At 48.8% G+C, this 13739-nt stretch overlaps 1 protein-coding gene across 1 annotated transcript in view; it reads left to right on the forward strand.

The window, feature by feature from the left end:
- Window positions 1–13739, forward strand: part of EPB41L1 (erythrocyte membrane protein band 4.1 like 1) — a 120320-nt gene that overhangs the window by 80323 nt on the left and 26258 nt on the right. The window contains exons 5-11 of the mRNA XM_039863716.1: window positions 3–19; window positions 2674–2761; window positions 3354–3506; window positions 4755–4852; window positions 5132–5307; window positions 7956–8104; window positions 11494–11676. Coding sequence (XP_039719650.1) covers window positions 3–19; window positions 2674–2761; window positions 3354–3506; window positions 4755–4852; window positions 5132–5307; window positions 7956–8104; window positions 11494–11676 — 864 coding nt within the window. The remainder of the gene's footprint in view (window positions 1–2; window positions 20–2673; window positions 2762–3353; window positions 3507–4754; window positions 4853–5131; window positions 5308–7955; window positions 8105–11493; window positions 11677–13739) is intronic.

Below are 13739 nucleotides of genomic sequence, written 5' to 3' on the forward strand. Positions count from 1 at the left end.
AGCTGCACAAGACGTACAGGTGAGAGGGTCTCCGCCCGCGGCCTTCCCCGGATCCTGGGACCTTCCCCACTAGGCCCCCAAGATGCTGTGCTGTAAGTACCCGACCTTGCTCTGCTGCTAATTTGAGATGCAAATCTGAGGGCAAATCATCTCATCAGATGGGAGCGATAGTAACTAGCTGTGTGACCTTAAATGACCTCTTGGGACCTCAGGTTCTAAGCTCCTATATGAGTGTGAGAATTCCCCATCCCTGGCTTCTGAGAATCAGTCTCTTTATCTGCCTACTGGAAATAATAATAATTATTATGTGTCCCTGGGTAGGCGTCCTGACGTCTTGATCGTGGCATACAGTTCAAGAGCATAAAGTTCTAAAGCTGGACTGCCTGGGTTCACCTTCTAGCTATGTCGTTGTTTTACCAGGAGATCTTGGACAGGTCGTTGCACATCCTTCTCCTTTAGTTTCCTCATCTGTTCAATGTGGGCACTAATAAAACCCCTTTCAGAGGGTTTTGGGGAGGATTAAATGGCACATATTAAGGACACACTTTGTGTTGGCTATTATTGTTGCTCTCTGTGCCTTCAGGGGTTGAATAGCTGATCATGCAGAGGAAAGCACCTTGTTCCAGGTATTAGGAGATAATTAACTAGATGCGCAGTTATGGATTGGCTATTTAACCTGTCAGCTCTGTTTTTCATTGGTATATGTACGGACTTCGATTATCAGTGTTTCTCAGCTACTGGTATTTAGGGCAAGGGATTCATTGTGCAAGATGTTTGGCATCCCTGGGCCCATAACACCCCCCAGTCACTAACAACCAAAATGCCTCTGCCCCAATTCCAAAAGCCCACCACCCTCTGGGAGGAAAACCTGGAACTAAATGGTCTCTAGGGTTCTTTCGAGCTAGAAGTGCTTTGGGCTCCAAGTCCAAGTGTGTTATGGGAACCCAATGTGGTCCACGATGTTGAAGTGCGTTATAAACTATAAAGTGCTGTGCATATGGGAGGGGGTATGGTGATGTTATCTCATTGCTAATGAGGATAGAAGGAATGAGGATAGTTGTGTCCTGGGGGCTGCATCAGGAGAGGAGACCAGGGCCAGATATGGAGGGGTTGTATATGTGGGGAAGCAAGTCTGCTGGGGTGTGATGGAAGCTTGGTCCGGGTGGCAAATGTGTCTCCCTGAGACTTGCACGCCAACTCTTATTGGTTAGCAGTGGCTTTTGTTGTATTGTGTTGAGTAGGATATTCAAGCCATACAGTTAGATAGCAGTGTCAGGCTTCCTAGCTCAGGACTAGGGAGTGATGGCCTGCTTGCCATCCCTTTGTCATCCCTTTTGTAGGTAATAAGATGTGTTAGGGATTTGCGTGAGTCAAAATACAGGCATACCTCGTTTTATTGCACTTCACAGATACTGCATTTTTTTTTTTTTACAAACTGAAGGTTAGACTCTCCACCAGCAAGATTATGACTTGCTGAAAGTCAGATGATGGTTAGTATTTTTGTAGCCATGCAGTATTTTTAATTAAGTTACATACATTTTGCTATTTCACACTTAGTAGATTACAATATAGTGTAACCATAACTTTTATATGCACTGGAAAAACAAAAAATGTGTGTGACTTGCTTTATTGTGATATTCGCTTCATTGCAGTGGCCTGGAACTGAATCTGTAATATCTTGGAGGCAGCCTATGATTCAAAGAAAGAAGTTCAGATCCATGTGGGCTGGAGAAATGCTAATGGCCATCCTTTTAGCTTTAACAGCTCTTTTGACTTAGAGCACATTGACAGCTAGTGTCCAGATGTCCCACATGATAGCTCACTGAGGTGGACAGAGCAGAACAAACCGAGGCCCAGAGGATCTGAGACAGATATAAGTGTAGCGGTTGGGAATACAAACTCTGGAGCCACATTGTCTGAATTCGAATCCTGACTTTGCTACTTAATAACTGTGCGTTCTTAGGCAAGTTATTCAACCTCTCTGTGACATAGCTTCTTACCTGTAAAATGGGAATAATGATACTTACTTTATAGAATTGTTTTGAGGATTCAGTGAGTTCAGACATGTGAAGTGCTTGGAATGGTAACCACACATAGGACTCAATAAATGTTAGCTGCAACTAAGTGTACAATGTGTGGTTTCTTGACAGCCAAAGCAAAGAAAGAACTTGGATTACATAACTCTTATTTTCAGAAGGAAGAATGTACACCTGTTCCTCAGGGGAGATTAAATGGCTTCTGATATAATAATTTGAGATAAATATCTTATGTGGGTAGTAATTTAGAGGCCCCTGGGTGATTATAATGAACAAAGTCATCCATAGTGGCTTCGCAGTCATGGAGGAAAAGAATTTATAGCTTGCAATTAACTCACTGGCAGAATGAGGAAAAAATCCTGACTCCCAGTTCAGCCCTTGAGTGCTTCCTGGAAGAAACAAGATTGGACTTGAGCTTTGGCAGGAGACGGGGGTTTGGTGGACTGAAGTGGGGTATGGGAGTGCGCCATCCTGCGCTGAGAGCAGAGAGCAGGCACTGGGTGAGGCCTGGCCATATGCCCACTCCAGAACATTTGCCTTCCTAGAATCACAGGTTCTGATTGTGGCCACCTTCAGGTAGCAAGATTCAGGCCTGGGCCTTTCCCACAGACACCTGTGATCACTTTCTTTCCCGTAGGGGAATGACCCCAGGAGAAGCAGAAATTCACTTCCTGGAGAATGCCAAGAAGCTTTCCATGTACGGAGTAGACCTGCACCATGCCAAGGTACCACTGGGTCCAGAGGTCCCTCTAGCCTCTGAGGGTGCCCCCGATGATCTATCTGCCAGGTCTTTCTTGAGGGCTCAGTATGCCAGACCCTCTGTTCTGACAACCTGAAGCCTTTTTATTCTCATTTCTCATTCTTTGAAGTTCCATAACCCTTTATTTTCCTATAATCTTTATCCTTTTCTCTTTGTATTATATTTATGAACCTGTTTGTGCTACTACTAGATTGGGAGCATCATGAGAGAAAGACAAGGCCTTAATTTATTTCTCTATCCCTGAGCATGTGGCACATGATCTAACACCAAATATGTATGATTAAATTAAATGTTTGCTGAGTGAATAAGTTCTTGAGTGATTAACAGAGAGGATGATAGAACAAGTGGATGGGTGAATAAGTGACAAAATGGAAGGGTGAATGACTGAATGACTATGTGAGGGATTGGTCAGTGGAACTCCAGCATGGAGGCTCTAAGTCCCCCTGCTCCTGAAGGCTCATTTATAAGCAGAGGTCAGGGAGGGATTTGGGGTGGGTGGCAGGCTGCCCCCAAGTGTGGCGTCCAAGCCTTCTGTTCCATGGTCCCTTCTCATGCAGGACTCTGAGGGCATTGACATTATGTTAGGAGTCTGTGCCAATGGTCTGCTTATCTACCGGGACCGGCTGAGAATCAACCGCTTTGCTTGGCCCAAGATTCTCAAGATCTCCTACAAGAGGAGTAACTTCTACATCAAGATCCGGCCTGGGGAGGTGAGTGCCTTAGGAACCCCTCCTCCTCACTGGAATTGACTAGAATGGAGAGGACCCTGGCAGCTGGGCCTGGGATATAGGGACAGGGATGCTGGGGTGCTGAGAAGGGGAACATCCCTATTCTGCTGGGGCTCTCTTCATAGACTTGACATCTTGGGTATGTTGCCTGCCTGGCAGCTACCCACCACCACACTACCACACACACACACACACCGCGCTTACCCCTGCGCGGCGCAGCCAATAAAGATAACCACATGCATTTAGGTTTCACAGATTGATGAATACATGTCCATATCCTTACATTTGCTTACATGTAGTACACAAACTAAGATACACATAGACATACCCGTGCCAACATGTATATGTCCAGCCTCCACATCTCACCCACCAAAAGGTCCATTTGGTTCTACCTCTAGAATAAATGTGAACCCATCTGCTTCTTCTCTTTCCACTACACCAGCTATCAGCTCTCATCTACATCTCTACAATATTCTTCGCGCTGGTCTCTCTGCCTCCATTGTCACTCCAGGCCGTTTTCCTCATAGCTGCTTAAGAGCTTAAAAGTCCTTTTCATCAGATCATGTCAGATATACACCCCCGCTCCTACTCCTTGCTTAAATCTTTTAAGTGCTCTCTTTAGCCTTGGGGCTAAAGTCCAACTCCTTCTGGCCACCTGCCTCTCTCACATATCTCTGCCCAACTGCTCCATACCCCTTTGGCCTTCTCTGAAATCCTTGAATAAGCAAGCTCTTTCTCGTCCTGGGCCCTTCGCTTTTGATCTTCCCTATACCTGAAATTCTCTTCCCTACCTTCTCAGATAGCTGGTTCCTTCCGCATCCTTCAGATCTCTGCTCAAAAATCACCTATTTAGAGGGCATTCCCCAATCACCCTTTCTAAAGTAGTAGCCGACCCCCTCGCTTACACAGGTATTCTCGGTCACATCACACATCTCAATTCATTCCCTTCATGACCTTTTCAGTATCTGAAATGATCTTGTTTACTTATTATCAGAGCACCCCCTCTCCCTAGAATCCTCTGTCTTGGTCACCATGGTGTCTCTGTTGCTTAGTACCAGACCTGTCACAGATGAAGAGCTTAATCCACCTTACTGAGTAAATGAATGAATAAACGAATGAATAAGCCAGAGTCACATATGCCAGAGAAGAGATTCAGGAAGGAAGAAAGGATGGATGGGTGGTAGAGTACGCCCAGGTCTTGCTTCTAACCTGCCCTACTTGGTGTTGTAGTATGAGCAGTTTGAGAGCACGATTGGCTTTAAGCTCCCAAACCACCGGTCGGCCAAGAGACTGTGGAAGGTCTGCATCGAGCACCACACGTTCTTCCGGTGAGCCTGACCCTGGGCTGCGGTAACTGGGGATGAGACAAAAGCCGTGAGTGTATGTGTGGGTGATGTCTGTGTTTTGTGAGCAGGGAGAGCAGGAGGAGGAACTTGTAGGGACCCTAGGAAAGACCCTCCTCCTCTTTCCCAAGCCTCTCTCCTCCTGGACCACTTAGAGTTGTCATAGCTAGTGGGACAGTGGAATGAAAGGCTGACAGTGGTCCAGCCTTCGACCTGGCAATGCAGCTCTGATCCCCCCTCCTCACTTTCATCCCTCCACTGCAGGCTGGTATCCCCAGAACCCCCACCGAAGGGCTTCCTGGTGATGGGCTCCAAGTTCCGGTATAGTGGGAGGACCCAGGCACAGACTCGCCAGGCCAGCGCCCTCATCGACCGGCCTGCACCCTTCTTTGAGCGTTCCTCCAGCAAACGGTACACCATGTCCCGCAGCCTGGATGGAGGTATGCCCCAACCTGGAGGGGAGGCGGGGACATGCCAGGCTCTGCAGAATGAGCTGTGCAGGTGGTAGACACATCACAGGTTGATTTGCACCAGGCATGGTGGCCCAAGAGCACTGCTGCACTTGGGCAGCTCTCAGTGTGTTAGCTCCAACCTATGGCATTACTCCTGCTGTGATACTGTGACACTCTCTGGACTTCCCGAGACTTCCCGAGTAATGGCTTTTTGGGGTCCCTGGTTCAGGCATATGGTTTTCTGGGCCCCCTGCCTGAGATGCTTAGTAATTCACAGTTTGTCATACCAGGAGAATGATATATTGTGACTTTAATGTGGGACTGGTGATGCCTTACCTGACCAGAAGTGGAGGTGTTGTTCCCAGCCATTCTTTTGGTTCCATTGAACTGATCGCCATCTAACCACATGGCACTTTCCCCTGCCCCCATTCTTTTGAGGCTGACAAGTGCACTTAACATCAATGAGAATTGGCCCTACATTGTCCTTTATCAAGCAGACTAGGGCTTCTCATAAATGAGGTCCATGGACCACCTGCAACAGAATCACCCATGAGTTGTTAAACACGAAGATTCCCAGGCCCTGGCCCAGACCTACTAACTAAATTGGTGCCTCTCAGGGCCCAGGACTCTCCCCAGAGCCCTGTACCCCAGAATTTGTAGGAGAGGTTCAGAAGCCACATGGAGCACTAGGAGATTCAGAATTCAGCAGATCTGATTTCATATCTCAGGCTTGACACTCACCAGCCGCCCGTGGACACAGGACGTAGTCCACAAATAAAAGAATGAAAGCATAGGACGCCTTGAACAACTTAACTCCCCTGTACCTATTTCCTCTTCTACAGAATTAAGAATCCCTAACTTCACTATGTTATGGGGATAACTAAATGTGATAATGCCTCTATGACACCCAAAACAATTCATAGCACATAGTAGGACCTTAATAAATCATACCTAATAGTAAATTATTGTTTATTGTAGCAATAATTTATTATTGTTTTTAAGCTTATAGAGGATGGCTTAAAGGTAGAAGGTGGGGACTTGGGTGGGGTAACAGTAGATACTCCCATTGGGGCAGGCCTCTAGGCAACTTAGTTCTGCTTAACAAATATTTTCCGAATGTTATAATAAATTTAGCTCTTTCCTTTGAGGAGCTCATAGCATAGTACGTTTGTAAGCATTCAATATGATTCAAGCAATGAGCGAAGCATGTAAAAAATAGAAAGTAGCCTCGAGGCAAGGGAGATTAATTCCGTCTAGGAGGGACAGACAGGTCTTTGCAAAGAGGGTGGCAACTGGATAGGGTTTTGAAGGATACCTAGGAGTTTCCCAGGTGGTGGTGAAGAGTCTGGTTTGGTATTTTTCTGAAGTATAAAGGTGAGACCTGTTCCAGGATTCCCTGGCCATGTTCAAAAGACATGCTGTTTTGCTGGGATCCATTTGGGGCTGAGGAAGCTCTATATTCTCTTTTAGTGGGCACAGAGCAGAGTGCTAAGGGAAAGGAGGTTATGTACTGTCCCTCTGTTCTTCCCTGCAGCTTTCATTACTATGCCAGGGGATAAATGAAGCCCAGATTGTGCAGGGCAGCAAAGATTGGCCCAGAGTTGGTGAGGCTCATCAAAAGGGGACTGGAAGCCTGGACTCTAAGCCAGTAGGCCTGGGTCCTTGTCGTGATTCACTGAAAGGTCTCAGAGTTTCAATTTATCCTTATAAAATGAGGATAATAATTCTCATTCTAGCCATCAACACAGAGCATTGTGTGACTCAAATGAAATAATGTTCATGAATGAGCACTTCGCAGAGTGAATATATATGAGTAAAAAGGATGATTATTTGCTCCTTTTTCATCTAGGCCAATCCCAAGGATAATCTGTGCTCTAGTCATTTTAATTCAGTGTTTTCCAGCCATTTTTTTTTTTCCACCAAGACACAATCCATGGGCATAGTATGAGTTATGCCCAGTGCTTGGTGTAAAGTCTGTAATTCCACATTTTTATTTCCTATTCAGAGAAGTACTTTGGGATGCCAATGAGTGAGAAACATGTTATTGTAGGAGTCCCCTTGAATTTTCCCTAATTATAAAGAAACTAAATCATTTGCAAACATCAGGACTTTAGCTTTCATCAGTAAAAGCTAACCTCACAATATTTGTGTATTGCTAAATAATGGTCAAGTGAGTATTCTGCCACAATGCCAACATAAAAAAAAATCAACATTTGTGGGCCAACATTGATTGAGTTGTTTCATTCTGTGCCAGCTGCTTTTCTAAATACTTACATACCTGATCTTATTTGTTCCTCCCCTCAGCTGTCTGAAGTAGGCACTGTTTATAGGTGAGAAATCTGAGGCCCAGATTGGTTATATAACTTACACAAGGTCACACAGCCAAGAAGAGATGGATTTGAGATTTGAACCTGGCCATAGAAATCAGGAGGAGGTCTGGGGCAGGGAGGCAGTCCGCATGACCTAGGGAAGGGTGCTTCATAACTCTGGGCACTGGCTTCTTATCCCCAATATGTTTGGGGTGCGGAAGTGTCTGCGCCACTCCAAGCATGGTTGAGCAAGTGTCAGGGCTGGCCCCCTGTCCACGCACCTGGGGGATGTCTCACATGGCCACCAGCTGTTTCTGCCTATTTTAGCAGAGTTCTCCCGCCCAGCCTCTGTCAGTGAGAACCATGATGCAGGACCTGATGGTGACAAGCAGGAAGAGGATGGCGAGTCTGGGGGACGGCGATCGGAGGCCGAGGAAGGAGAGGTCAGGACCCCCACTAAGATCAAGGAGCTAAAGGTAGGAACCTGGCTTTCTCATACCTGGGGATCAGGCGGCTAGCCCCAACCTTGGCCTTCGGGTGCCCCTAGCTGTAGCCAAGCACCCTTGCTATGTGATGCACCATGCTCAGGGCCTTGCCCGCAGTGGGGTCGGGTCACGCTGCCCACCCTACACCCTCCCCTCCTTTTGTCTTGCTTTCCCAGAGGAGCACTCTGTCCCCTAGGAGTCTCTGGCCTCCTCTTGCCCACTCCTAATTTTCCCCTTGGACTGTCAGTTGGATCTGCAGGGCCCCTTCCTGCTCAGAGCATGATGGGGTGTCACTGCAGACTCTCACAAGTGTGTCCCCTTCTGCTGTCCGGCCCATTCCCACATACCCATGCACACACTCGTGCAGACACGCATGGCCTCAGACTCACATGCATTCACTCACAGATGTATACTCCTCACCCGTAGAGTTATGCGCCCAGACGTGCAAACAAACACACACGCACATGGGCCTGTGCACACGCAGGTATAGTGTGTTTCCATCATGCAGTCCCACTTGGGAGCACAGGTCCCTGAACACACATGCTGACCATAAGGAAAAGGAATACCCAGAAGCCCTCATGTCCCACCTGCTGAGTGTGCCTGCTCACTTTGCCTCCAGTCCTCCGGCCTTCTTCTTTGCCTACCTGGGCCAGCTCCCTGCTTGAGGCCACACAGTTTCTGACTACTCATTGCCCCACGGGTGGCCCAGCCAGCTTCCCTGGCCTCTGCTGCTTGGATGAGAGAGCTCTGGGCTACCTACTGGACCGGGCTGGTTGCGGTGTCTCTAATCCATTGGCTCTAATTACCCTGCTGGTTCCTTTCCCTTCTCTCACGTCCGCTAGCCGGAGCAAGAAACCACGCCAAGACACAAACAGGAGGTACTGCATGGCACATGTCCCCACCTACCCAGCCATTCAAATGCCCAGCTCATTTGTCGCCATCCCACAGTCCATCCCAGGCTCATATCCTGGTACCATCTCACCTTTAGCTTCACCTTTTCCCCGTGGCCATCCTCCTGCCTCTGCCATCCCCCTCCTCTAGCCAGCCCCTGTCTCCCACCCGACCACCCTCAGCACCCCCGCTTGTTAAGCCCATCTCTCCAGCTCCCTTCTCAGACTCCGTCTCCAGCAGTGTTTTCCCCTCCCTCCTTCCCCTCCTCCTTCCCCTCCCTCCTTCCCCTCCCGTTCTCTACCCAGCTCCACACTCTGCCTGTCAGACCACTGACGCTTGCTCCCCAGTCCCTGCATATCATCCCACTTGGGTGCCCCAGCTCTTGTGAGCCATTCTGTGCTTTCATTGGGCTATTCTCTTCCCTTTACGGCCCCCCAGCCTTCTTTCTTTGACTCATCTCCTCCCCATACCACTGTTTTGTCATACTTCCACCTCCCCTGTGTCCCCTCTGTCCTCACCCCGAGCTTCTTTTCATATCTATTGGTAACCAGATCGGGGGAAGGGGTGGTGGAATGAGAGGGAGGAGCCTGGGAGCACATCTGCATCTTCTCAGACTCCATTGCACCTCCCTCTGGCGGGGCCTGCTGCTTCTCCAGCTCTATCAGGAAAGCCTCCTCTCTCCTCCTCCTCCTGCCTTTCCTCTTCCTCTTCCCATTTTCGCTTCCTCCACCTTATCCCTCCTGTGTTAACCACATCTCCTTCCCTTTCATACAGTCTCCAACTCTTCATTTAAACCTTCATTGTGACAGAAGTGGGTTTATTCTTGGGCCTGAGGGAAAAGGCCAGAGCCTGAGGTATAAGAAGGGCCTGGCCTTGGAGTCCTGGTGTGTGGATTTTAGCCCTAGTTCTGCCACTGACTCTTCAAGGGTTTGGGGAAAGTCCCCCGAGGCCCCAGTCTCCCATGAGCACAGCAAGGCATTTGGACTAGGTTTTCCCGAGGCCCTTTAAGGCCCTCAGGGCTCCACCACTTCTTCTAACCCTCAGAAACACTACCCACCCACAGAGCCAGAATGGCAGGTGCAGGATAGAAGGTCACAAGCCATGTCTTGGATCCATTGCAGCCCAAACCCACCTTCCGTGCAAACTATGTTAGGTTTGATTTCTCAGACAAGGGGTGTTTCATCCTGAGGCAGCTCAGCTTGGGAGGGGATGCTGGAGGTACAGACATGTTTGGAGCGAAAGTGGAAGCCTCAGCAGCACTGGTTTCTTTCACGAGGTCACCTAGGAGTCAATCAGAGTGGATCCTTGGATGCTAAAGATGAGCCCAGGGGAAGAGTACAGCTTATCCAAGGTCAAGCTTACCTTCCAGGTAGTTCTTACAGTCACCTGATCTGACTTGTTAATCAGCTGAGATTGTCCACTTCTTGCCATGAATTGAGTTGACATAAATCCTCAAACAGCCTTGCAGATCAGTGTCCTTGGGCTGCCAGCCTACCCATCCTGCCCCCAGAAGTAGGCAGACAAGCAGCTTTGGCAAGTCATTGCTATCTCCTGTGCAAAGGCCAGACCTCACTTGACCTAGGGGCAGATTACTCTGTCATGCTACATTGACCAGAGCTCAAACTTGGCAGTTTAAAGCGGGGCACACCTATGACTTCAGTTGTACCTGGCTCAGTTCTTATGTCTGGCCTTGGGACTTACCTCTCTTCCTTCTAGCTTCTAATTCTCCTAATCCTCCTGAACACTCCCATAGCATCCTAGTTTCTCTTTCTGTCTGTATCTTACCCTGTCTGCTATTGAGGAGTCAGTACCCACAGGTACCTGGAAGATCCTGGGTGGTTGGAAAAGGCAGTGGCTCCCAGTAGAGAATTCTGAATACAATTTTTTCCTAGTCCCTGATATGGGAGCAGGGCCTATTTTTCTGGACATTCCTAGCCTTAGAAGGTCCCTAAAGAGCCTGAGCAATTGTACATGTTGGGCTGTGAGTGGCTTAAATAGGACATCCTGATAAGCAGAGTGGTTTGGGTCTCAATCAGAAGTAGGGACCTGGATCTGGGAGGCTAGGGAGTAGTTCAGAGCTGCCTCGTGAACAAGGTTGGCGAGTTCTCACTATGCCTTCATTGTGAGCAAAGGGAAGTCATCTCTGTGGCTGACTAAGACTGGATCACAGCACCAAAGGGAACTCACCCAGACCTGTGGGATTTGGGTTGAATTGGGTGTTCTGAGGCCAGGAGCCAGGCAGTGGAGAAGAAAAGGTGGTACTTGACCAGAAATCTCTTCTTTTTAATCTTTAAGTGCTTTGTGCACTTCTTGGGGCTACCATCCCTGCCATGCTTGGCTCATGGGGCGCTGTAAGGGTGACACAGGGCCATGGATGGGAATCACTTTGCCGATGTCGTGATCATGACCATGGCCATCTTCACCACACCCTGTCTCCCATCTCGGAGCTGTTCCACTAATGCCTGGCTATCCTTTCTGTCCACCCCTAGTTCTTAGACAAACCAGAGGATGTCTTACTGAAGCACCAGGCTAGCATCAACGAGCTCAAGAGGACCCTGAAGGAACCCAACAGCAAACTGATCCACCGGGATCGAGACTGGGAGCGGGAGCGTAGGCTGCCGTCCTCGCCCGCCTCCCCCTCCCCCAAAGGCACCCCTGAGAAAGCCAATGAGGTAAGTCTCATCCCAAGCCCCTCAATAGAGGCTTTAGGTAAAGAAGGTAGGGAAGGCTGCTATGTACTGACTTACTCTCACCCTCTACACCTGAATACGTGCCGCCCGCCCCCCGCCGTTGCTGCATAAGGTGATGATGGGGGTAGGGGAGCCAGTTAAGCTGAGAAACACAGTCACTACATCTTGGAATCTGGGGCCCCAGGGACCACCTGAAAAACAAAAGACTCATGGTGGCTTGGTGCAGTCCCCTTCATCAGTCAGAGTGTAATGGGGAAGCGGGGTGCTTGTTAGAAATGTAGGTTCTGGGGCCCCACTTCAGACCTCCTGAATCAAAATATAGGAGGTAGAGCCCTGGATCAGCATTCACAACAAGTGCCCCAGGTGGTTCTCATATACACTGAACTTTAAGAATGGAGTATTTCTATCCAGTAACCAGACCCTTTCATGCCTACTGTGAAGGCACAGATTGGGGAGTTTCCCCTCCCGAAGGTTCCTCGGAGCCCAGGAGGGATGGATCCTCTAGGAAAGTCAGAGCTGCTCCTGTTGCTTCAGGAAAGGATCCCATACGACCTACCTTTCAGAATGGGATGTTTCTCAGTTGAAAAGGGGAAAGAGAGGATCTTGAGAATTCATGTATTTATAATCCCAAGCTGTTATTGTTAGCACTGCTAAATCTTGGCAATATTTACCCCTGTTTATACTTAGATGTTTCCTCTCTAGCACTGCTGTTTACTGAACTCAAATCAACTGGGGTCTAGACTTAACGCCACCTGGGTTTGAATTCTGGCTCTGCTGCCTGCCTGCTGGCTGGATGATCTGGGGCTTGTTACTTAACCTCTCTGAGCCTCTGTTAGGTAGAGGTAATAAAAGTGCCTTCTTCTTAGGAATATTGTGAGAATCAAACGAGATAAAGCACAGTGGGGCCAGCAGAGTTACCTAAATGAGGGGCTTATTGCATTTTGAGAGCCCTGGGACTCTCACACGGAAGGTTAACTTCAAATCTCTTTTAAAGGTAGAACCTGCTTGGTTCAGGTCATTGTTTTACAGACGAGCCCTGAGGCCCAGAAGGGGAAGGACTTGTTCAGTGTCACAGTTGATAGAAGAGGAGCCAGGACCTGATGTTATGGTGTCGCAGGCATTGTACTCGCTATTAAATCACAGCTGCCTGGGAGCAAAACCAAATCATGTGAAGACCAAGTATAGAGTCAGCAGTGCGTGTGCTGTCCTCTGATGCTTTGACCATTGCCGATGCAGCCATGATCTAATAAGCAGAGCATTTGATGGACTCAGCACTCCCCATGGCCTCGACATGCTGGAAAACAGAGGGCCTCGTCCGGTGTGGCTGCTGTTGTAGCTCCTTGGCTGGTGATTCACAAAGTTAGGGGATGCTTTGGAGACCTTTAAGGCTGGTGCCGTGGAGAAAGGCAAATTTCTTCCCCCCACTGAGGCCTTCTGGGGTCATCCTTGGCACTAACGAGACCCTGAAGACGCTGGAGTTGGCCATGGGGGCTGGTCTAGTGATGCAGTTACATGCTCTGCTCCTCCTTCCTGGAGAGAGACTTGACCAAAGTGGCCTCTGTTGAGTCCTGAAGTGGGCGAGGTGGGAGGCAGAGGCTTCTGAAAGGATCGGACTCCCGCAGAGAAGGGCAGGATGAGCCCTGGGGAGCTGGGCTCTGGAGCTTAGGAGTGCCTTTGAGCAGCCTGACTTAGGGGTGCACCCCACCTGCTGGTGACAGCTGGGACTGCTAGAAGATGAGTCATGAAAGGTGGAGTCTGTTCCACCTCCTGTTTCCCTACCTCTGCCCCAGGAAGTGTAACCCACTGCTAGAAAGGAGCTCACCTTGGAGTGATGGATCATTTAACTGACGTAGAGGCCCCCTTGGCATTTAGAAGCCCTTGAAGATTTGGGAAATGGGATGGAACTGTAGCCAGGGACTGGACTGGATCATTGGGCGAATGACCTTACCTCTCTGAGCCTCACTGGCTAGTCAGTCCCATCTAAAGGGGACCAAAATTGCCACTCTGTAGGGTTGTTGGGAAGGTTGAACAAAATTATAGATATA

Source organism: Pteropus medius, unplaced genomic scaffold, assembly GCF_902729225.1.
Source record: "Pteropus medius unplaced genomic scaffold, Ma_sr-lr_union100, whole genome shotgun sequence".
Classification (NCBI taxonomy): Eukaryota; Metazoa; Chordata; class Mammalia; order Chiroptera; family Pteropodidae; genus Pteropus; species Pteropus medius.